General features: G+C 36.4%; 1 protein-coding gene across 2 annotated transcripts in view; it reads right to left on the minus strand.

The window, feature by feature from the left end:
• Nucleotides 1-21432, minus strand: part of LOC118742354 (putative phosphatidate phosphatase) — an 88523-nt gene extending 67091 nt beyond the window's left edge. Inside the window, exons 1-2 of one of the 2 annotated variants that reach the window (XM_036474362.1) lie at nucleotides 21207-21432; nucleotides 7053-8046 (exon numbers count right to left, since the gene is read on the minus strand). In XM_036474362.1, coding sequence (XP_036330255.1) covers nucleotides 7053-7488 — 436 coding nt within the window. In that variant the 5' untranslated portion in view covers nucleotides 7489-8046; nucleotides 21207-21432. The remainder of the gene's footprint in view (nucleotides 1-7052; nucleotides 8047-21206) is intronic. The other variant, XM_036474363.1, reaches the window with a different exon arrangement.
• Nucleotides 21433-26636: the final 5204 nt, after the last annotated feature.

Raw genomic sequence — 26636 nt, forward strand, 5'->3', positions numbered from 1 at the left:
AGGGCCAAGAATCCTCGCTTTCCCACAGGATGAAAAGTTTTCTGGTACGTTGACTAAATGAGTCGTGTGATCTCTTGAATATCTTTCAAATGAAGCAACCGATATATGTACCTACGGTGATCTTTCCTTTTTAATTCGCAACTTTTACAATTCGTGGTAATATTTATGAACTGATTTTTAGGTAGATGCAAGACCGCATGATCGTGCATGGGGACATCTGAAAACTAAACTCGTATAAAATAAACATAGTGCCAAAGCAGACCAACCACACGGGGTTTCTATACATTTCGACTGCAGCGCCATCCAGTTGGTCCATTTTCTGTAATGGTTTCTTGCCATAAAATGAATACGTTATGAATTTCAATCTCGCCTCCAGCGGCACTCGTCGGGTAAATTTTTGTCAAAAGAATTTTCCATCATACAGGTACATAGCTCACATTTAAAATTTAAACAAAATCGGCTAATAAATACGATTTTTATAAATAACTCTACTCCAGCACCACCTAGCGAGTTTTCTCATATATTCACACAAGTAGCACTTAAATGTAAGTATGCAAGAATTACAAAAAAAAGATGAACGCATGCCCGACGACTGGAATTTAAGTGTGCTCTGCCCAGTCCGCAATAAAGGTGACCCCGCCATTCGCGCCAACTACCGCGGGATCAACCTTATAACCATAGGTTACAAGGTCTTATCGAGCGTATTGTGTGAAAGACTGAAGCCCACCGTCAATGAACTGATTGGGCCTTATCAGTGTGGCTTTAGACCTGGCAAATCCACCGTAGAACAGGTATTCACAATACGCTAAATCTTGGAAAAGACCCGCGATCGACACTCAACACCTACTTGCCGACTTTAAAGCCGCTTTTGACAGCACTAAAAGGAGTTGCCTATACGCCGCTATGTCTGAATTTGGCATGCCCTCAAAACTCATACGGCTGTGTAAAATGAAGTTGAGCAATAAATACCACCAGCTCCATCAGAATTGGGAAATACCTCTCTGAGCAGTCGCCACTAAACGGGGTTTCAGACAGGACGACTCCCTTTTATGTGACTTCTTTAATCTGATGTTGGAGAAGATAATAAGAGCTGCAGAACTGAACCGCTCAGGAACAATTTACTACAAGGGCATGCAATTGCTGGCTTATGCCGATGACATCGATATCATCGGTATCAAAACCCGCGAAGCCTGTTCTGCCTTTTCCAAGTTGGATAAGGAGGAAAATGGGTCTGGTGGTCAAGACGAAGTATCTCCTGTCATCAAACACACAGTCAGCATATTAGCGCCTTAGCACCCACGTCACTGTTGACAGTTACAATTTCGAGAAAGTAGAGAATTTCGTTTACTTGGTAACCAGCATTAACACCGATAATAATGTCAGCATGGAAATCCAACGCAGAATCACTCTTGCCAACAAGTCCTACTTTGGACTGAGTGGGCAATTTAGGAGTAAAGTCCTCTCTCGACGTACGAAAACCACGCTCTATAAGTCATTCATCATGCCCGCGTTGGTATATGGCGCAGAAGCATGGACAATGACAACATCCGATGAGGCGGCTCTTGTAGTATTCGAGAGAAAGATTTTGCGGGAGATTTACGGGCGTTTACGCGTTGGCGACGGCGAGTAGCGCAGACGATGGAACGATGAACTGTATGAGCTTTACAACGACATGAACATAATGTAGCGAATTAAAATACAGCGGCTCCGCTGGCTTGGCCATGTCGTTCGAATGGACACTGACGCACCAGCTCTAAAAGTATTCAACTCGGAAGGCGCTGGTGGTAGCAGAGGAAGAGGGAGGCCCCCACTGCGATGGAAAGATCAGGTAGAGAAGGACTTGCCTTCACTTGGCGTTTCCAGTTGGCGTCAGTTGACACAGAAGAGAAACGACTGGCGTGATTTGCTGAACTCGGCCAAAATCGCTTCGGCGGTTACAGCGCCAAATAAGAAGAAGAAGAAGGTTTTGTAAATGCGTTGCAATAATAAAGATGTGGCAAAAGAATCTCGCTGAGATCCGGTACTGTCAAAAGTAATTGATGGTGTTCAAAATGGCAAGGTATCTCAGTTAAAAAGGAAACAGTTTGAACCCTTTCGTTTAAAAGCAATTGAGCTAACTGTAGAATCAGGTTGTCTTTCGTGGGAATAAAGAACTGTAATTCCCTTGAAACTCCAAAAAACGGGTCTCACTTAGGCATTGTAAAGACCAAAATGCTAGCGCGGTCATACATATGGTGGCCTAATATAGACAAAGATGTAGAACCGTTGGGTTAGGAATGTGTTTTTTGTCTAAGGACATAGGAAAATCCTGAAAAGAGCCGACTAATTCCTTGGGTACCAACCGAATCGGCTTAAAAACGAGTACATATTGATTTTTGTGGTCCGATGAATTCATTTTACTTGTTCATTGGTATAGATTCTTTTTCTAAATGGGAGAGGTTTTTAAAACTAAGGAAATAACTTCTTAATAATAATCAATGCGGATCTTTTGCGAATGTGAATATTGAAGGGACCGAAAATAACAGTTATTTTTTTACGAGTTATACTTGGCCAAATATTTTTTTATTCCGAAATAAAAGTCCTTTCCGGATAATAAACAAACCGGTTATCCAAATTAAACCAGTTTGGTATCAAATGAAAGAGGAATTAAATAGCTTTAAAACTGATACATGTGTCTAAACGAGAAAAGCCAACTATTTCAATCCTCTTTCATATGATACCAAATTTGTTTAATTTGGATAAGTGGTTTGTTTATTATCCGGAAAGGACTTTTATTCCGGAATAAAAAATATTTGGCCAAGTTTAACTCGTAAAAAAATAACTGTTACTTTCGGTCCCTGGAATATTGTGCAAGTGCGCTGATAAAACGTATATCTGGCCAGTCACAGAAGAAAGGAATAAAAATTAATTACAAAAACTAAAATCGAAAAACGCTGATGACGTTACAGGCACTCCAAATCCAGAAAGAACCAAAAGAATGAGAATGAAGAATTCTTTGGAAAACAGCGGTGTTTAAACAACGATGTTAGATTGTGAAGATGAAAGTCAGGAGGATACATCCGACATTTGCTGTCCCGATGCAATTCTCAAAAGGGAATTATTGCACCGCAATAAGAAACTCAATATAACTGAAAGTCCTCTCAACTGGTGCAGCGTCAATCGAAAAGAATATACAATTTTGTCAAGCTTCAAGTTTTTCGAGTTTGTCGCCTCGACCGAGTAGTTATTTAGTGGCGCAGATTTTATTTACAACCCTTTAAGAAACAGACTGTAACCCGAAAAGGCAAAAACATTACTTTTTAATAAAAAGTTTTTATCAAATAGAATGTTCCAATTTTTAAATTCAAGCGCTAAAAAAAACATTATAAAAAATTTCTAACATTTCCATTTTTTATTTGCCTAAATCACCTAATTTGGCCGAGGGCTTGAACCCAGGCGTTGCGGAGTTGAAGCGCGGACTGCTTACCACTACACCACAGCGGCCGACAGCTCGGCCAAACACTAACATGTGTGTAAGCGCCAATCTATTCCCTGCAAAAAATTGCGCGACTAATCTCTAAAGAGAGTATTCCGAGATTACTCTCAATCGGGTACATTTGGGCATTAATTAGTCCCAACTAGTCTCATACGGGTACTAATGGAGGTCAATTAGTCTCGACTCATCCCTTATGGGTATAATTGGAGATCAATTAGTCCCCAACTCATCTCTAACGGGCACTATTAACGATTTAATGATATGTACGCACTTAGTCAATGAAATTTCATGTGGAGCGTTGGCACACAGCGATAGGATTCGCCTAACAAAACTGAGCACCCGGGTTCGAATCTCAGCTGGCTCAAATTTCTATTTTTATTTTTTAAAAGTGACTAGTAGCTTCTTATACCCGTTTGGGTATAAAGGTGAACAATTAGTCTTTTCATAGGACATGCTCGAACAAAAGCGATCAGTTCATTCCATATAAAGAGATCAAAAGTGGTATTAGTCGCATGATGCTTTGCGATTGCTCCCGGAGTCATCCCGGATTAGTCCCATTTTTTGCAGGGTTATTATTATTATTAAATCACCTCATTTACTCACCTAAATTATTTCTTAAAAATACTTGACATCCGCATTCGCATCCGCGGATGTCTAAAATACCACATTCGCAACATCCCTAATTTATACATACAGACAGTGTTGGACCAAATTCAAAATGATGTTGTTTGCCACTTATTCTTATTTATTAATTTTAAGATTTTTCAATAAAAACTCAGTTCATTCCCTAACAAATACCATATAAACCTAAGCTTAAAATTGTTTACAACACTGAAAAAAGTCATCAAATTTTCATAAAAATATTAAACTTTTTTCTCAGAAGTGTTTATAGCTCATTATATTTATTAATTTTAAGATTCTTATTAATTAATTTTAAGATTTTTCAATAAAAACTCAGTTCATTCCCTAACAAATACCACATAAACCTAAGCTTAAAATTGTTTACAACACTGATAAAAATCACCAAATTTTCATAAAAATATTAAACTTTTTTCTCAGAAGTGTTTATAGCTCATTCAATTTTAGTGTAATAATGTGCAAGTTTCAAGTGGCTAAAAATTACCGTTGATTTTTTAGATTTTTTTTTTGCCGAACGTGTTGCGGGCGTACTTAAAAGGGGAAAATTATAAGTAAAATGGTAAATGGGGTACGAAAAATTTAGACACTTAGGCGGGTTGGGTAAATAAGCGGGGAGGTACTTAAGAGAGGGATTTTCTTCAGATTACATTAAAATATTCACGGTGCCCAAAAATGTGGTTACTTAAGCGGGGGGTACTTAAGCGGGTTTCACTGTATTCCTTTACTTTGACGTTTAACATCACATTGACGTTTATCATCATACGATTGTGGTATATAAGAAAATTGTTCAATAAAGTTTCCTTGAACGAATTGTATCAAGTATCTTTGCTTGCACACTCTAGATATTTGATTCTACTATTTTTTGTATATTTAAATACGAACATTTTTAAACGATATTCAAATAAAAAATATTCATTTCTTCTACGCGTTTTTTCCTCAGTGCATTAAGTAATCGAAAGATAAATAGCCAAATGATGCTAAAATGGCTCTTCCCTGTTTATATTTTCGGCGCTCTACATTACCTTAATACTGAAAATCTTTCTTTTTACAAAAGTAGCTAGATTACTCACTAAATACCAAATGAAAATTTAAAATAACTGGTACAGCATTTAATTAATTGCAGTTCTCAATTATAAACAACGTTTTCAAGAAATTCGGATATTAAGAATAGAAAATTTCGTTGAATTTTTTAATCACTTTAAGATAGGGCATATATATTTTAATAGATTCGCCAATAGTTAGCGAGTGGAAACGAACGAACAAAAGATACAAAGATAATGAACTCAATGAAATTCAACCAAACTTGCTATAGTCCATCCTTGCTAGCTAACTTTGTTCTTGCTTTCACATGCTAAATTTTTTGTTAAACGACCGGAATTCACAAATAGCGAGCAGAGAAGTGCGATTCGAAGACGGCTGTACATTAGGGTGATCCAAAAATGCATGTGAAAAAGTAAAGTCGGAATTTTTATGCTCTCACCCCCTAGATTTTGCCAAAGCGCCTGATGTTTTCCATGTATTTTATATGGGGAAAAACAACCTTTCGTAGGAATGGTATAGAATTCTTAAAAATCATCTGCAGGAGATTCCCAATAATAATAATCAATTGTTTATTTAACCATTTTTTCGTCGCAACTATAATTTAGAGGTCCGCCAAAAACCCGAAAAATGCGATGAGGAGACCAATAAAAAATCTTTATTACAAAAAAATGGTTAAATAAACAATTGGTATTAATATTGAAGGTCTCCTGAAGGGAACCAAAGTTTTCCGATCGAAAATATTGATTTTCAAGAATTCTATACCATTTCTGCGAAAAGTTGTTTTTTCCCCATATTAAAGTACATGTAAAACTTTGAGCGCTTTGAGCGACCTCTAAATATTTTTTGATTTCAAATTAAAAAAATAGGGGTATACATTTTTCGATATAGAACAATCCTAGGGGTGAGAGCATTACAATTCCGACTTTACTGTTTTTGGACCACCCTACTGTGCATAAAACTTCCTAACCAAAATTTACTCTGTTTTCAATATAATTTGAGTCATAAAAACCTTCATTCAGGTAGCTGGCACGATATACATACGTATGGATACTTATACATACATACATATACAAATTTACCCAGCCAGCAAAAAATCCGAAAACCGATTCGAACCAGGGTTCTCAACGCAGCACATAAAATTTCATCGACTAAGTGCGCACTTATCATTAACAGGTCTATTCTGCGCTGGTAACATAAATTTTGTAATCGGAAATTCGCCAATTTTTAAACCTTTTTCGCATTCTGTGCGCTCTTGTTACCGGTAAATTTTATTACCATCTCATAAGCTGGTTACAAAATATTGCCACGTGAAATATGCAATACAAGAATGTCCACAAATCTTTATAGCTGATTTGCTGAATATTTTCACTGTATTACCAACGTACATAGAATCGCGGTGACAAGTGGCAACATTTTTTGGTAATAAAATTTTCCGGTTACAGAATCATCGGTAACGTGCAGAATAGACCCGTAAATCGTTAATAGTACCCATTAGAGATGAGTCGGGGACTAATTGATCTCCAATTATACCTTTAAGGGATGAGCCGAGATTAATTGATCTTCAATAATACCCGTTTAAAACTAGTTGCGACTAATTAATGCCCAATTGTACCCGATCGAGAGTAATTTCGGAATACTCTCTTTAGAGATTAGTCACACCATTTGTTGCAGGGTATGTATATATGTATGTATGCTCTTAGATATGTATTTGCAATTTTTTGTTATTTTAACAGGTTGTTGTTTACGGCAGTTAATACTTATATTGTACGAATGCAATTACGTGTGTGTGTTCTCTGATTCACCACAATTTATGTAAGGTTGGAACATTTTTTTATATTGTACGTACTATTTACCGAACTGTTGGCAACCACTTACTAATTATTTAGTCAAAACTTACCGCAGAGTAGTATGAACACATCCAATGCCACGCGATATAACACTCGTTTGTTGTGATCCATCTTGTTTGTTTTAGAAATTTGCTCGATAGATTCCTCTCCGGAACCAGCACAAAGACGCACTTCAACGTTGTTGTTATTCAAATTTGCGATGGCCAATGCGGCTGTTGTCGATACTGTGGCGCTACTGGTGTTGCTATTGCTATTGCCGTTGCCGTTGCCGTTGCCGTTGACGTTGTCGCAGCTGCAATTGCTGTTGCTGATATCGTTGGAGTTGTGATTTAAATTACGATAATGTTTTTCCACGTCACGCGATTTTGCTAACAACAACAAAGACGACGATACGTCAAAGCTATTTTGGCTTTCCGGGCGGCGAAATGGTGTTGACTCACTAGCAGTCGACTCGTTACTCATTTTGCCAGCAGTTGTGTTTTTCATTAAAAGCGCTCTCTAAAATCTAATAAGGCCGGAGCAATGACGAAGTAAAAGCGTAAGATTGCTCCAAGAAAAAGCTTTTCCCTCACCAATATGCGCGTGCTTTCTCACTAGGTAGACCGCATAAATAAAAACTGTGGGCGAACAAACGTTGAGAGCACGAACGAGCGTCCGTCGTCCAACTTAATATATGCACATAGGTATGCATTCAACTAAACTTATACATACATACATAATATGTATATATAGTGTGCAAACACGTTTTGTCACTTTTAAGCCGAAACTTGTTTTGATATGACTCTGAGTCTGCGTTTGTCGTTTGTTATTTCATTGCATATTAAATTGATTAATTTCAATGCTAAGTTTTTACTTAAGAACACAGAGAGGCATTACGTTTAGGCCAGCAAAATGTCTCTGTTAAGGTTCTGTTAAAAAAGCTTCTCTTTCAGTAGACGTGTTGCTCGATGGCAATATGAAGATGACTAAACCTTTTCTCAGTTGTTAAGCTGACACATGTTCTTTATTTCATCTTCAATCGACTTTTCAAACGGTGTTTAAAATCTGAAATGGGAAGGGAATACATTTTACAAACTATTAAAAACTTGGAATATAATTTTGAATGAAATGATTGAATTAGCAACTGTACTATAATAAAAATAACTAGTTCCGAACTAGCGTGGCCCTTTTTACTTTTGGCCGTCATTTTGTGACTTTAGCCTTAAAGCCGCCTGCAGATTAATAAAATTATAGTTTAAAAAACTAAAACCTCCCTATTATAATTGCCATTCGTACTGTCATCAGGTATGTATAATGTGACCAACCGTACTTCTTTCGGAAGTACAGTACTTCTTTTTTCGCTGTTGTACTTCGTACTTCGAAGTACAGTCAAATGTACTTCTTTGGAATATTTTGTACTTCAGGAGGGAGACTTTGTAACCAGTTAACGACAATTTTCGGATAGCTATAGCACATTTTGAAGCATGATATAAATGTTTTTGCGTCAAAAATTGTGATAGCGATTCGAAAATTGTCGCTAACTGGTTTCAGAATCTCCCCCCAGGTCCTGCACTTCTCCAATCTTCTGGACGATCGTCACGTGGCCTGGGCGATAAATTCGTTCAAACCATTAAAGTCGCCCGGGATCTATGGCATCATACCTGCGCAGATGCAAAAGCATCTGTAGGTGTCGTGCAATTAGTTGGATCCTATTTATGCGAACTGCGTGAGATCCGGGTACATCCCCAAGGCTTCGAAGGTAGCCAGTGTTGCGTTCATCCCGAAGGCCGCATATGTTTCCCCTAGGTATTTTAGGCCAATCAGTCTCTCTTCGTTTTCACTAAAAACGCTAGAGCAACTGATAGACCTACACATAAGAGACGCGATTCCTCGTGACTGTCTTTCAAGAGCTTTATGCAAAAAAAAGGTCGGTGAATACCGCTCTGCACACATTGGTAAAGTTGTCAGAGGAACCCTTCACGCATAAGAGGGGCCTTCAACAATGTCACTGCAGAGGCAATAGTCAAGTATATTCATAATCTGGGGGTTGAAACCAACCTAATAAGGCTTATATACAGCTTACTTCGTGACAGAGCTGTCGCGGGGGAGTGGGGGAGCGTCTGCAGTCAGTGCAGAGTCATTAGGAGCACTCCACAAAGTGTCGTTCTCTCACCCCTGCTCGGGATTGCGTTGTAAACGACCTTCTAGAGAAACTGGAAAAAGTGGGCTGTCGAGTGATCACCTATGTAGATGATGTGAAACTTTTGGTTAAGGGACGATTTCTATACACCCTCTTTGATCTGGCTCAAAGTTACCTGTACCAGGTAGCTAGGTGGGCGATCAACGGCAGCTGTCGTAGAAGCCTAATATTGTGGAAAGGGTAAGAAAGTTTTCGGTTGCCTTGTTCTGCTGTAGGGGGCTATCGGTAAAAAGTGAGGTCTCTCGCCCAAATTAATTCATTAGCTCTAGGAAGCCAGATTTAAGCCTATATTGTTTCAAGGAGCCCTTATCTGGTGGAACTCACTCGAGAAGCCTACACTTGTAAAATAGGAATTAACTGAGCATTAGGAACCACGCTTAACATACATATGTTGAACACGGCGCCGGCTTTTAGGCTAAGGGAAACCGAGTCCTTTTATGACATAAAAAAAGAAAAGTAGACGTTTCTCTGCTGCAGCAAATATTTTTATAGGGCACTTTAAAACACATGCAACAAGGGCTAGTTATGTGGGTTCTGACAGGCCATTGTGCGATTGGTAATCATGCGGTGAGACTAGGAATTTCAATTGTCCTTTTTTATCAGCTGTCAAGAGGAAGATGAAGTGGCATCATCTCCACACTTTCTTTTAGACTGTCCAACCCACGCGAGGCTAAGATTTGGCTCGCACTTCTGAACAAACACTGAGCTCTCAGGGATCGAAATTAGCTGCATTCGAAATTTCGTAATCAGCTCGCGTCGTTAACTTAACCCAACCTAACCTGTACTTCTTTGAGCTATGAAATAGTTGGTCACAATAGGTATGTAACTTGAGAATAGAAATCGCTGCATCTTTTAGGCGCATCAATATTGCATAGTTACGTCCCGAGCTAATAAAAGGAAGGTAAGAAGGTAAAAAGAAACGGATGTTGGTATAACACTGATTATGCATACTTCGCATAAACTGCAAACTGTAATTTCGTATGTACTTTATATGTATTCCATTACCCAGAAATTAGCAGAACTTTTACAAGCTTAGCGATCTGTGAGTTTCATTTTGCTTCACATTTTCTTAAGTTAAATTTCTAATGCAGTGGTGCAAATGGTTGTGCGAAGTTATGCGAAGTATGCATTATCAAACCTTTAGCCTTTAATGTATTTTCAGTGCTACAGGATAGTACGCCACCACTACCTTTGTTGAAGAGATTCTATAATGGTGAGTTCCCTGAGGCTGAATGCTGGTTTAATTCCAGCACTGAACCCGGACTCAAACATTGTCGAATCTTCACTGATGGCTCCAAAACTGACTCTAGGTTAGGTTCTGGGGTCTTTTTCAAAGTTAATATGGATAAGATTCACTTTTCTCTTGGGGAATATTCTTCGGTCTTCCAATTTGAGGTATTTGCGGTCCGCAAACCATGGACTACGCGGTTTACGTGTCTGCAGTGACAGCCAAGCTGCACTTAAGGCATTGGCCAGCCTTAGATAGATATCTAAGTACTTCCAAACTAGTTCGGCAACAGAAGTATCGACTTAATTTTGTTGGTAAGCATAACGAGCTTGCTTTACTCTGGGTGCCAGGTCACTCTGGAGTACCTGGTAATGAGAAATCTGACCATTTGGACACAGTTGGCTTAGACCAGGTATTTCTCGATCCCAACCAGTTATAGCACTCACCACTTCGACCATCGAAGCTACCATCAGCAACTGAGTGAATATTCGCACAGCAATGACTAGTTGGCATCGAGGGGATGCAGGTGGGAAAAACTCTTGTTGCCTTCAATCTCAGAAGGTCTATCTAGTTTTTGCTCTCACTGAGCAGACGGGACTGCAGATAATTTGTTAGAGGCAGACTGGCTGAATCCAGGGATGGAATTTACAAATTTCAAAATGTGCCAAATCGCCTTCAAAAATAGTGCCGAAAAGAAGATGAAAGTGCCACAAAATTAAATTTTTTAAAGCGTTTTAAGAACAATGTATTTTTAGAAATAATATTTTTAAAATACACTGAAGTAATACAATAATTATTAATTAACTAAATTATTACAGTAAATCACTTTTATGAAGGATTCCTTAGACATATACATAAATTCATGGTAAAATTACACATCATTCCAATTACGGAGGGGAAATACACCGAAATATAGATATTATGACATTTTTACACACATATCACACATATATGTAGTGGGACATTTTGAGCAGTTTCGCCTACTCTGTTCATTGATTACTTTTCGATGGATTTTATATAAAAGTCTAATTCATAATTTAATAAACACAATATACGTACTAAAATCGGCATTTCAAACTTTGTACAAAAATTATAAAAATTCAGCAGCTTTTTGCAACAACAAACTTTGAATTCAAAATTTTTAGGGAGATTCCAAGTTTTCATTCGTATGCATTTTTTCCATATAAAGTGTGTTCGAAATTTTTTTTTAATGGGTGAAAATTTATGACACCATCAGAAAAAAAATATCAAAAATCCTTGCGATATTACAAAAACCTGCACTTTTATTTAATGGATTATAAAACTGCAAGAATCTTTCCGCTGTCGGCCGCTGTGGTGTAGTGGTAAGCAGTGCGCGCTTCCACTCCACAACGCCTGGGTTCAAACCCTGGTCAAAGCAACATCGCAAAAATATAGAAAAAAGGTTTTTTCTTAACAGCGGTCGACCCTCGGCAGGCAATGGCAAACCTCCGAGTGTATTTCTGCCATGAAAAACAGCTTCTCATAAAAATACAATCGCCGTTCGGAGTCGGCGTAAAACTGTAGGTCCCTCCGCTTTGTGTGACAACATCAAGGCGCACGCCACAAATCGGAGGAGAAGCTCGGCCAAACACTAACATATGTGTACGCGCCAATCTATATATATATATAAGAATCTTTCTAAAAATTCTGAATTAAAAGCTTGTTGCTGCGAAAACTTATTTTTTGTACTGCGTATTCACAATAGAATTCAGCGGCTTGTAAATATTTCCCACGGCCCTTATTTTAATTGTTTAGTGCTTTTAATTTTCACTTTTTGTATTTTTTTAATCTATAATGTGGTATGTGATTTTTTTTGTATAGTGGCATTTTATTCTAAATTTCTGTATTTTATGATTGTGCCAAACAGGATGAATTGTGCCAAAAGTGCCTCTGCAATAGTGCCAAAAATGGCACTATGGTGCCTACTTTTCCATCACTGACTGAATCTGAAGTTTGGAGTACAAAGATTTGCGTTTTTGCTGTTCTAAGTTTTGTGTTTTAAAAATATGCCACATTCAAATTCGTGAATGCGCCAAACATGTGAAGAGTTTATGGTGAAGAGAATGTAAATAAAGCTAGCGCTCGAAGTGCTCTTAAAAAATATAACTCCTCAGAGCGAGAGAGTACTTTGATGGCTTTACGAGCTCCGTTTTGTAAAATTTGCAAGTGTGTAATCACATTATTGTAATAAATAGAACATAAGAAAATATTTTATTTTTAGTTTTTCCACTCCGAATCCACATCGTAAGATCTTATCTTCGCATTTTTTTTGACGAGCTTTGGGAATATTTTTACGATTATCCTTGAATACTTGACGGATTTTCCAAAATCCCTTGAGTTCGTATCAATTAACTTTAATGTACAACAAACGCTTTACAATACTTGTTTAGGCAATAACAGCAATTTAAAATACTTTTTAAAACAATTAAAACACTTTAAAATACGTGCCAATACAATCGAATTCTGTTTTACAACTTAACTTGTAGCTTTCTGATTCGCAACTGAACTTGTGGTCCACAGTAGCAGTGGCCTTAGAACGTTCTGTCATCGCATATTCTCTCGCTGTTCGGAGTATTATTTCACTTAACGTTTCTTGCTGTCGAATATTCTACGTCGTTCGTCAAACATTCTGCCATTTTATTGTTGTTCGATTCGCGTTGCCGCAGTATTCGCCACACTGTCCTCTCCACCTAAGTCTGATCGTCCCGATTAGAAACATTTGCTGTTCCGAACGCTACAAGTCTTTCCAAGTGGACCACCTTCATCTTGGTTCTCGGTCTCCCAACGGTCTGGATTCGATACACCACGTCATTCAGCCGTTTGACAACCTTATACGGACCTTCCCAGCAGCACTAAATATCCTTTTTGTAAACCCTCAGAATTCACCGCTTTATCATACCTGGGTTTCATCTTGTCACTCATAATTTGCGTGCGTTGTCTTGCCAGAGCATTTATCTCTCGCAGGTCTTCCTCCAGGATGTTGGACGTCTCTATCGCAATCCACCTTGCATCGCCACTTACTCCAAACTTCAGGCCACTTCCCATCAATTACCTGCTGCTCATGGAGGCTATTAACAATGCTGGCGAAATTCGGAACAAATCGGAGATAGTAGGCGAATAGCCCAAGAAAACTTCGTAGCTCGTGCAAGTTCCTAGGTCTTGGCTAATCCTTTACTGCTTCTATCTTTTCATTCGCAGTGTATATGCAGTGCAGTTCACCTACCTCTTGAACAATGAGCACTTTTTAGGACTTAGCGCGAGCTATCCTCTGGACAACTTCTTCTAAATTCAGGTGTTCCTCAAAGCTTTTACACCAAACATGTTTTCAAATGCAGTCCATTAAGCACATGGTCACCGTGAATTGTCAAAGTCCATCCGCAACGCTGAAGGCTGTCTTCCCCTTGTCTTCCTCACTTACCTCCACTTGCCAATAACCGCTCTTAAGGTCTGCTATGGTTGTATGCGTACAGTGATCATCAATGAATGCAGGCGGCACGACACAATAGGGTGCACTATGGCTAGTCATGTCGACTAGCCTGGGTTCTTGCCTTCACCGATGTTCCCTCGATGTTCCCTGCGCCATAGCAGAAAAAAGTCATGCCTGTCAAACATCTTCGCTTCCTTCATGGCCGAAATTATCGGACGGACACATACAAAAAAATTAAAAATTAAAAAACGGTAACGAAAAAAAGCTGCAAAAGAAACGTTAAATTAAACATTTTAAAAGAAAAACCAAAAGAAAATAAAACTCCACTACGAAAATCTGTAAGGGAAAGCAATGAACAAAAACAAAAACTATGGCCGAATATACGGCAACGCCGCTGGTATTGTGGTGCCTGGTGCTGGCCCACCGTCATCCGTGGCTGCTGGCGCACCCTAATATTAGCAGCCCCATGATAGAATCCCCTGCGTGCCTTCCTAAATGAAGAGACGAATCAGCATTCCCATTTAAAATTTACAAATTTTATTTAGAATTCATTTCCTTAAGCTAATCATCCTACGCTAAGTCTTAACACCAAAAAAAGTAGGTATGCTTAATAACTAAAGGTCTGTTTATGCATACTTCGCATAACTTCGCACAACTTCTTAAACGTAACACAACTTTACAAAATTTAAAGCTGATTATGCTTCTCATGCAACCAAATTTTTCAGTACTACCATCCTTATGCATCGACGCAATAGGGATACTCACGGTGTGTGAACAAAAGCAGCTGATTTTTGATTACTTCAGGTAAATGGATTTGTTTATAGAAAAATTCATTTAAGTGGTTTTAATGGGGTATATTTGTAGTCCAAATTAAGTCGACACTTATGTTCTTTGCAGTTTGACATAATTTTCAATTCAACATCTGTCAAAGCTTGTAAATACGTTTTATGTTTTTCTTAAAAAAAAAAATACGTAATTAGCTATGTACATATATTAAGTGATATCGTTACTAGAAAGAGCATAAAAATACCTCTCATTTGATATATAATTTTATATAGTTAGGTTTAAAGACAACTGCCAACAGCGAAATAAAACAAGTGTATTGATATTATATTTTACTAGCCGATTTACTAGCAGATTTCACCCCACGTCTTTAAACAAATATAATATATATAATATATAGTAAAGTTAAGATAAGACAGGTAAACATCCTAAGTAAAGTAAGTATGTTAAGTTAAGTAGGTAAACTAAGTTAAGCCTAGTTAGGTTTTAAGTTCTGCTTTCCCTATATTTCTATAATCATTTTTTTAATTTCAGTTCAGGTCTTAAGTTTAAATCTTTTGTTTTTCTTTTATGTGCTCTTTTCGTTTGGGTTGATTATTATTATTATGTTATTTGTTATATTGTGGCCATTTGTTGTTATGATTTTTAATGTTTGTTTATTAAAAATTATTTTAGTTGAGTTTTCGTTAAATTTTGATTTTATGTTAATTCATTTTAGGTTTTTTTAGTTGTATAACTTTCGTTTTACCTAATTATTTATATAAAATTTTGCTTGAATCATTTTGATTCAGTTTTATTTAATGTGATTAAGGTTTACTTAATTAGTTTAATTTCATTACAATTTATTGTAATTTATTTAAGCTAATAATATCTAACTTCACCTTGTTTGTTTCTTAACTAAAAAAAAATTTATTGTTCAGGCAATTTTACTTTGTTTTGCCTTACTTTATTAGATTCAATTTAACTTAATTTTAATTTATTTCCTGATTTTCATTTGAGTTTAGTTTATTTCATTTGACTTTACTTTCTCTCACTTTTATTTACTTTAATCTAATTCTATTTTAATTTTAGTTACTTATATTCGTACATATTTTTCTACTTTGTTCTTTTACTTCTAACAAATTCAGCTCTTATATTGGTTTAGTTAAATTAGTTATTCTTATTTTGCGATGAATTTAAATTCTATTCGTATAATTCCCTTGACTCATTATATTACTGTAACTTTTAATTATAAAGTTTTTTTCTCTGTTTTTTTCTCTTGAGCAAATAATTGTGTAGGTAGGTACGTATACACGAGCTTATGGGCAAATCCAAAAAACAGTAACCTTTGCGTTACTTAGCTTTATTTTCACTGTTGTAAACTATATCAAGCTGGTTGCTTTTGGTTATAATTCATTGCTGCAAAACTTTTGACTTATAGGTGTTGAAATAAAAAAATTTAATGAAAACAAGTGAATTTTTTATGTAATTTTTAAGAGGGGCACAATTAATTATGTCATAACTTTCGAAGCACACCATATTTTGATTTGAAATTTAATAGGCATTTAGCACTTATGTGGATACTTCATAGGTAGTAGGTAAGAAAGTGGCAACCAACTCAAAGTCTGCAACTCCACATTTCACAATTTTCAGAAATTTCGGTTTATCACGTATAGTTTTTAAAGCATATAATTTTAAGAATTTTTTAAGTATGTATTGTATTGTAAAAACAATTGCGAATAATTTGATACCTTAGCAAGAGTGTGCTTTCAGAATAAACCAACTTTTAAAGTTAAAATATTCTGCGATCTGGAGCGTAATTTTTATTCCAAAAACACCTTAACTGAAGGCACATTTGGAAAATACTTCGAAACGATCTAAATATTTCTATAACTACTAGTGCTTATAAAATTACATATACCTGTGAAATACTTCAAAAAAAAATCTCTATAAGTATGTAAAACCCCTGATTTACTACTTTTAATGATGCTCATTTTAGTAGTCAGAATATTTCGAGCGTGGTATCAAATAAGCTTTTTTTCGACGAAGGTTCTGATTGTTGCTCTTACTTAACTGGAGCCTTCTAAAATCAATGGCGTCCCCAGTTTTGTCCGATTGGCTCCACTTTTTGAGATAGATGTACTTGAAAACTTGCTTAAATTTTAACTATTTTATAAAAAAACTCCCTCGGTGTTGAAGATATTTTACTAAAATTTTGACCACGATTGTATTTTAATATTACCTTCACTATATAACATCTAGCTCCTATACAACTGATTGATCTCGTTGTTTTGCGTTACAACTCCTCCAATTAAACAGGTTAAAATTTAGTATAGGTTCAATTTAACATATAGCAAGCAGACAATTTATTATTCAGATATGAAGTTAGAGTTACAGCGCAAAAACACATATCTGAGTAATCAGTTGTATTGAAGCTATATGTTAATGTGAACCTATTTCGATAATTTTAAGAAATAATTAAGGTAATATTAAAGAACTGTTATGTGCAAAATTTTAGTAAAATAACTTCAAAACTGAGGGAGTTATTTATAAATTAGTTAAAATTTAATCATATTTTCAAGTACCGTTATCTCGAAAACCGGAGCTAATCTGAGGGAGTTATTTATAAAATAGTTAAAATTTAATCATATTTTCAAGTACCGTTATCTCGAAAACCGGAGCCAATCTGGTGAAACGGGGCATGCCATTGAACTTAGAACGTCCCAATTAAGTGAGTTCAGCTTTCAAAATCTTTGCTCAAAGTTTACAACTTGAACAGCTTATTCTTTTGTCTTCTATTTCATGTTTATTCCCCGTCTAACTTTTGAAGCGCTTGATGAAAATGAATTACACTTGTATTAATCGATTTATTACGAGATTACGAATAAAATGATAGATAAGACATAGGTGGGCTCACAAATTTAAAAATAAAATTTTTTTTTTTGAAAGTGTATGTATGTATGTATGTATATGTACATATATGCACACACATAGGCGTGTACATACATAATATATATATTTTGTACATACATGTCGTCGTTTAAAGTACAAAACCGCGTATCAACAAAATGCAAAACCGCGTATGTGAGGTTTGCATAAATTATTTTATAGAGAGTAAAAACACTCATATTTCAAAATGGTTCTCTTTTTTATGAAGCAATCGCATTTCTGGCTAGTATATTTCAGGACGAATGGATAAGGATTCAGCCAAGAGCCTGTGTGAGCAAATTCAATTTTTGGCAGCAAACGTCAGTTACGCGGTTTTGGAGAATGACGATACGCGGTTTTGTACTTTAAACGACGATATGTATGTATATGCCAAGCTTTGTTTATTTGTTATCTTTTATTTTCAAAACGCAATCAAGCTATTTTTAGCCTTTATGTTTACGATTGAGGAGCTTTTGGTCGTCATCATAGGTTATTGACAGCAATTTTACAAGCTAAGCGCAGTGTTTGAGCTAGAGAGATAGTTTCGATAGTTTGAAAAATACTATCGATATTTTCGATAGTATCGTATACTATCGTGTTGTATATATAGGGAAACTTCAACTCCGAACAAATATGTACATATGTATATATAAATATTACATCTTAAGCGTGAAATTGTAAATATTTTCCTTACCCAGCTATTATGAATCCATACGAAACACGATAAACGCTTGCATTCTGTTGTGCGGTATTACGAATTTAATTCTAGCGTATGAAATTCGGTAGCTACCGTTTATCGTATGTTCAATTTCATACGCTTGCAAGCGGTTGTCCATTTTTGTACGACACGATACGATTTAAAAAAAAAATTAAAATAATGTAAGCATTAAAATGAATAACATGAACTTATGGACACGATTTGAACAAAATACCGCATTTTTTCAGACCGAAAATTGCGAGCACAAAACATCAAGATGAGCGTGTTGCTTCTCCGAGGGGTACGGTTTAGTTATTTGTACAGGGATTTTCGATTGTTGTGCCCAAACGCGTGATCCGAATCTAAAAACTTTAATATACACATGTAGCCAAAGGATTAAACTTTTCAGTTGAAACAAAAAGATTTCGAACTTCAAAGCACTAGTTTATTGATAAACTCGGTTTGCAGTATGTACATTTTTTTAAACACAATAGAATCCGTAGGTTGGGTTAATCCAAGTAACGCCTTATTGCCAACACTCTGTTGGTATGATCTCTAGGCAGTAAATCTCGGAGTTGTGAAAGCCTTTAATATATTTGGTATGGACGGTTTATTTTATGTGGGCGCAAGTCGTTCTTCACTTTTGTTAGAACATACATATGTATATAACAGTTTGGCTGACTTCCAAAACGTATCAATACAATGTTTGGAAACTGTTATACTGCGGTATTCAAACTGTTCGTATATGGGTGTTTGCATGAAAATGTAAACCGAAAATGGAAGCAAATGAATTCAAACGGTTTTATATCTTTAAATTTCGTATTTAGATGGCGGAAGAAGGTTTTGAAAACGCGAAACAATGGAGAGAAGAACTGAAAAAAATTAAATTAAATTACATTATTTAGCTTAGTTTAGGGATTTTGAAAGAAAAGAAAAACTCCCATGATTCGCAGACTTTCGCATATACGTATATGTGCCTTAAAACCACAGATATTTTCCACACTAAAGTTCCGAGGCTGCTTAGTTTTTTCTCAAACATAGTACCCTTTGGTTGCGACATAACCGTAATCTTGTTTTTCATTAACTTCCATTTTTGAGAGATTTAAGTTACTCCATAAGCGTACGAATGTCGCGTACGGCTGCATGGAAACACCCATATGCAGAGTTGCGACACATTGCAACCTTATACATTGCATATTTTAAATACTCAATTTATCAATTAACAATTTTTCTGAATTTTCCATTTTTAAAACAGCAATGGTAACCAAAAACAAACGAAGCATCAACTTTGTTTCTGATGCACTGATTGCTCTAGCGATGCGTTTCGATAACTTTTCGAATGCGTTTTGGAAAAGTATACATTGTCAACATTTTGTAGTTCGGCGTTATGGGACATTAAAGCTGTGACAGACGACAAAGCTTATGCATATAATCTGGCATACATATGCGCATAATAATTTTGACCTCACAGACGGCAGTTATGCGGATAAACGAGCCGCAAGGTCGTGGGTTCGAGTCCCACAACCAATTAAATTTTCATTTTTTTTTATTTTTATTTCATTCTTTTTTTTATAAGTTCTATATTTTTTTTACGTTGCTTTCAGTTAGTTGTTGTTGACTTTTTATTAAAATTCAACTCTAAAAATTTAAATTAACTGATAGTAAAATAAAAAAGTGATATAAAATAAAGCAAATGAAAACAAAATAAAGTAACATTAAATATATAGATCAAATAAAATATAAAATAAATAAAAACAAAAAAAAATTTCGCAATCGCTCCAACCGAGGATCGAACCTGGCAGCTACAGGCTTGTATCCCGTAACTCTTACCACTCGGCTACTGCGGACGCGGAACACGCGCGCTTTGTTTGCTTACTTGTAGAAAAGACAACAGCTGACCAGTGTTGTCAACGAAAACTGCCCGGATCCGAGTTAATTCCCAAAAATTTCGTGCATTTGTTCGGCTGCTTATGCGCATATTAAAGAGGAAAATGCATGAGTCAAAGCAAATAAAGGCTGGTTATGCAAATAATCGAGCCCGTTTGTCTACCGTATTATACTTTGTACGTATGCAAAGCAATTGACGTTTTGGAGGTCAGCCCTTGTTTCTAAAATTGAAAGTTTCCCTGAAATCTAAAGATATTCTTTTTAATAATTAACAAATAAAACTTATTGCAGTTACAAACATTATCGAGTGCACTTCCAGAGGATTGGAAGCATTTCTCAATTGCCTTCTTCCTGTAGCCTCTATGCAAGTTCATCAATTTATTCATTTTAATTTCTATAAAACGCAATTAGGTTGAAGGAAACATGTTTTTTCTTAATTTTGTATGGCTCATGGAAGCTTTCGAGACTTTTAAGTATAAAATGTTTGCTTTGAAAATATTTTAGCTATATCAGAACAGCTGTTTCATTTAAATACACAACAAATGGTAAACAAATACCACTGCCATTCAAAATAGTACATCTATCGGGCGTGGAATAACCATAATACGAAAACTCATTTTATACGATACGCTTGCAAGCGTTTATCATCTATCTATTAAAGTCCTTAATAGGGGGTTAAGTTTAATTTACAGCGTCACTTATTTAAGTAAAGATCACAAAATTTCAATGCACCGGCACTATCGAAACTATCAACTATCGCCCAAAAACAATCGATGTTTTTCCATAAATAAAACTATCGATAGTACAATCGATAGTTTTCCAGCTCTAGTTTGAGCGAACAACCGTAAATGAAGCGCGAATGATACAATGAAGAAAGCAAATATATTTTTTGATAAATAAAACACTTTTTCCAACTCACTCAACTCAGTTAATGATTGTTAGGGTAGCTTCTATTGTTTTTATTACGGTATGCACATGGTTATATATGTACATATGTACATGCACATATATCTTTCGATAACAAACTAATATTAGAGCGCTATCATCATATATAAAGAAAAATCGTTATTCTCACCAGCTTTTGCATATTAAATATCGATTGAAATGGTACATTTCTCACATTATTTGAGATAGGTTTTTATGAAATTCCCACTACACTTTCATCAAAAAGACACACATTATTCTATTTCTTAGAAAATTATAGCGAAAGTTTATTAAAAACAAGTTGTGAATGACATCTAAATGGATTTACGAGAAATTACCAACTACTTATTTTTCACATGCCCGCACAAACCAAAATAACAACCAAAGCGAGCGAAGTTGATTGAAAAACTGAGCAACTGAAAAACACCCTTCGAATTTAAGACGAGAGAACGCAAATGTTGCGTGCTTTTAGCAGCGCAAAATGTTGCAAAGAACATATTTATGTATGTATGTAATTTGTTTTCATGTTTTGTTCGATTTTAACGTCGAACATGTTACAGATAAGTTTCATTTCACAAATGCATAAATACGTATATAGGTTGAACATACCCTGTTGGAAAATCGACTACATATTTTAAATCAATTAGTTGCACATTCATATACATACATAATCTATATATATAAAAATGAAATGTTTTCCGTGGGACGGCGATGCCTGACCAAACGGCTGAACCGATTTCAATTCTGTAAAAATCACATTTTTGGACCTTCTGTGTGGAAGGTTCTTTGATTTAAAAAAATTTGAAATTTTTTGTTGTTGTTGCCGAAAAATGAAGAAAGCTGAGACGTCACGATTTCACAATTTCATAGAGTTTTCCGTATATTGAATGTCACTAACCTACTAAACGGCTGGACCGATTTCGTTCATATTTGGAACATATTTCAGCACCTTGAAGGCAAATATTTCGACTAAAAATCTAATCGCTAGGTGTCGGGATATTCATAAAAATTGCATTTACTTGCTGATTTGGCTCATATTTAGAAAATAATTAGGCAATTTAAAAGTAATATTTTGACTTGAAACTTACACGATAGGTGGCCCTGTGGCCGAGACATCCCCAAAAATTATTTTACGCTAAGAGAAGGATATATCTACTATATATTTGTGGAAGTATGTATGTATGTATGTGCCAGGTTGCAGCCTAAACGGACGGACAGAATCGAACAAAATTTTGTTAGAGTATTGCCATGACACCTGGGCCTATAATAGGGTAAAAAAATTGGGATTCGACAAGGGGGCGTGGCACTTCCCATAGGCGTGAAATTTTTAATTTGCCATAACTTCCAGACCATAAGTCACACGAACTTGAAATTTGGTATGCAGACATATCAATGGTAGGTGCTTATAGGAGAGTATATATAAATGTGTTTGTAAAAGGGGGCGTGGCACATCCCATAGGTGCGGAACTTTTTATCAGCTATAACTTCAGAAGCATAAGTCACACGAACTCAAAATTTGGTATGCAGACATATCAATAGTAGATGCTTACAGGAGGGTATATATAAACGAGTTTGTAAAAGGGGGCGTGGCACATCGCATAGGCGCGGAATTTTTTATCAGCTATAACTTCGGAACCATAAGTCACACGAACTTGAAATTTGGTATGCAGACATATCAATAGTAGGTGCTTATAGGAGGAAATGTATAAACGAGTTTGTAAAAGGGGGCGTGGCACCTCCCATAGGCGTGGAATTTTTAATCAGCCATAACTTCGAAACCATAAGTCACATGAGCTTGAAATTTGGTGTGCAGTCATATATATGGTAGGTGCTTACAGTAGAGTATATATAAATGACTTTGTAAAAGTGGGAGTGGCACATCCCATAGGCGTGAAATTTGTTATCAATCATAACTTCGGAACCATAAGTAACATGAACTTGAAATTTGGTATACAGTCATATATATGGTAGGTGCTTATAGTCTGGTATAAATAAATGAGTTTGTAGAAGTGAGCGTGGCACATCCAGTAGGCGTGGAATATTTTATCAGCTATAAATCCGAAACTATAAGTCATATGAACTTGAAATTTGTTATTCAGTCATACATATGGTAGGTGCTTATAGTAGGGTATATATGAATGAGGTTGTAAAAGTGGGCGTGGCACATCCCATAGGAATACTTTATCAGCTATAACTCCGGAACTATGAGCCACATGAACTTGAAATTTGGTATGCAGACATAACTATGTTAGGTGCTTGCAGTAAAGTATATATAAAGGGGTTTGTAAAAGGGGGCGTGGCACATCCCATAGGCGTGGAAATTTTTATCAACTATAATACATGAAATTGAAATTAGGTATGCAGACATATCTATCGGTAGGTGCTTACAGTAGGCTATATGTACATGAGTTTGTAAAAAGGGGTGTGGCATATATAACTGAGTGAAACATAAAATCCGTGGAAAATTAGGAATCATAAGTCAAATAAAATTGACAATTGGTACGCAGACGTATCTATAGTAGGTGCTTATATTAGTAGGCTATATATAAGTGAGTTTGTAAAAGGGGGAGCGCCACGTCCCATGGACCTGGAATGTTTTATCAGCTATAACTCCGGAGCTATAAGTCGTTTGAACTTGAAATTTCGTACGCAGCCATTTTAATGGTAGGTACTTATATTAGGGTATATATAAATGATTTTGGAAAAGAGTGCATGGCACATCCAATAGGCATGGAATTTTTTATCAGCCATAACTTCGGAACTATAAGTCCCACGAACTTGAAGTTTAGTATGCAGATATATCAATGGTAGGTGCTTATATATAAATGGGTTTGTAAAAGGGGGCAGGGCACATCCCGTAGGCGTGGAAAATTTTATCAGCTATAATTTCAAAACCATAAGTCAAATGAAATTGAAATTTGGTACGCAAACGTATCTATGGTAGGTGCTTATAGTAGGGTATCTTAATATATAAATATCCCGTGTCAATGTGTTCGTTTACGCTAATCTCCGATACCGCTTAACCGATTTCAATGAAATTTTGTGGGTGTGTATTGTTGGTTCCAACTTAATAGATATGATAGTTGTGAACCCGAGAAAAAATATTATTTTTTCTCATCGAAATTTTTTCTATGCTTCTCGCATCGTGCTTACCTAATATACATATAAAAATCGAGCTCTTCCTAAACGGCTCAACCGATCTCTATGAAATTTTGTGTTATATATGGTAGGTATGAGAATCGGATGTAAAGTATATTTCAGGGGGCGTGGCACCTCCCATATAAACCGAATTTTTCATAGTGCACATCTCTGGAAGTGTTAATGGTAGACTACTCGAATATGGTATGGAGATATATGAAAACATTTGCATATTCATGGATAAAGATTGCGGTTATTGGAAAAAGTTACGTGGCACCTCCCATACAAACCAAATTTTTCATACTGCATATCCCGGAAAATGTTCATGGAAGAGGTCTCGAACTTGGTATGGGGATATATTGAAGCAATCGCATACTCAAGGAGATAAATTGTGGTTATCGGAAAAGGAGGCGTGGCACTTCCCATACACATCGAATTTTTCATACTGCATATCTCTGAATGTGTTCATGGAAGAGTACTGGAACTTGATATGTACAAGATATATAAAACGCGACTGGTCATGAAGAAAAGTTGGGGCTATTGGAAACAGGGACGTGGCACCTCCCATGGTAAATTACTCGAAAATGGTATAGAGATATATGAAATCAATCCCATGCTCTTAGAGAAAATTGGGGTTATTTGAAAAGGGGACGTGGCGTCTTTCAAACACACTGAAACTATTACGTATCTTTTTATGCATGTACAGTTTTGCTAATTTATTTAAGACGGCAAATATGCCTTCTGACAACCACCAAACCGTAATATTAGAAGACAAATGCGTCACTAAAAATCATCATCGTGAACTCTTAGTGAAAATGTTTCAATACACGGTTAAAAAATTTCGGTTTTAATTATAACTTTTTGGATTACATATATGACCAAACTCGTCGTCGGCAACATCTCGCTCACCTGCGCCCATGCCCTGACGGAAGAGAAATATGAGGCATCTAAGGATCTCTTCTGTGAGCGTTTGGAGCGCACGTATGAGCGCTGTCCACGGCATGATATCAAATCGTGCTTGGCGACTTCAATGCTAGGGTGGGCAAGGAAGGGATCTTTGGAACCACCGTCGGAATATTCAGCCTCCACGACGAAACTTCCGACAACGGATTGAGGCAGATCGACTTCGCCGGTGACCGAAACATGGTAGCATGCAGTACTAGGTTCAAGCATAAAAATATCCATCAAGCTGCGTGTCTGTCTCCGGATCGAAAAACGAGAAACCAAATCGATCATGTTGTGATAGAAGACGGAAGGCACGCTTCCAGTGTTTTAGACGTACGCCCACTCCGAGCCTAAACATCGACTCGAAATACTATCTTGTTGCAGCCAATATAGGCATCCGCCTCTGTGCAGAAAAAATAAGCGCCCAAATATGCAAAGAAAGCTTAAGGTCGAAAAGCTGCAATCACAAAAGACAGCCATTGCTTTCGTAACTCGACTCTCACATTTGCTCTCAGAGAGCACTCTTCAACAAACCGACATATGCGAGCAGCGGAACCACATTTCGCGCTCATTATGTACCGCCGCCGAAGAAGTAGGCGGATTTCAAAAAGCTCGAAAGAACAACTGGTACCATGAGGAGTGTCAAGTAGCTACAGAGAAAAAAGATTCCGCCTACAGGACAACGCTGCGGTCGCTACATTATGTTCATGTCGTTGTAAAGCTCATACAGCTCATCGTTCCATCGTCTGCGGTACTCGCCGTCGCCAACGCGTAAATCTTCCGCAAAATCTTTCTCTCGAATACTCTTCGACTTTCGACCGAAATCGACTTTTTACTCCCCAAATTCGAATTTAAGTGATCGACTCTAAGTTTATGGAAGTCGACTGAAGTCGACTTTTCACCTTAGACTCTCGACTTTTTTTTATTTATTTGCAGTGGCGTCTCTTACATTAAAACTGATATTCTAACAAGGGAGCGGAGTGCTCGTATTTAAAAAAAAAATGCCAATAAACTTAATGTGAAAAGTGTGCTAGAGATATGAATTTTAATGACAGTACAACAACATTGTTAAATCATTTAAGAGCAGTGCATAAATTTATTACGCAGCATTTTTACTGGATTTAAAATGCAACATTTAGCACTTTCGAACAGCGTTCATGCTATCGCATTTAGCAAATGTATATCTACGCGAGTTCGAAATCGTATGCTTTAGACAAACAGCCGTATTCCAGTCGCTTATTCAGATCCGTATCTATCACGATCAATTCGCACAGAGAAGATAATATGCAAAAAATCCTGCTGAAAAGGGAAAAGGAAATTTTAAACAAAAATTCAATACAAAAACTTGAATTGTTTTAACAATAACCAAAAATTCGCTTGTGTATATATCCGTTTGTCGGTGCTGTCACTTGAAATTTCCTCAATTAAATAGGAAAAAGCGAACAGAGTTAATCACAAATTGAGCCACATTTCTATCAGTATCACATCGATGTTGAAT

This window comes from Rhagoletis pomonella, unplaced genomic scaffold (genome assembly GCF_013731165.1).
Source record: "Rhagoletis pomonella isolate Grant_MI unplaced genomic scaffold, Rhpom_1.0 Rhpom_scaffold_00007, whole genome shotgun sequence".
Lineage (NCBI taxonomy): Eukaryota > Metazoa > Arthropoda > Insecta > Diptera > Tephritidae > Rhagoletis > Rhagoletis pomonella.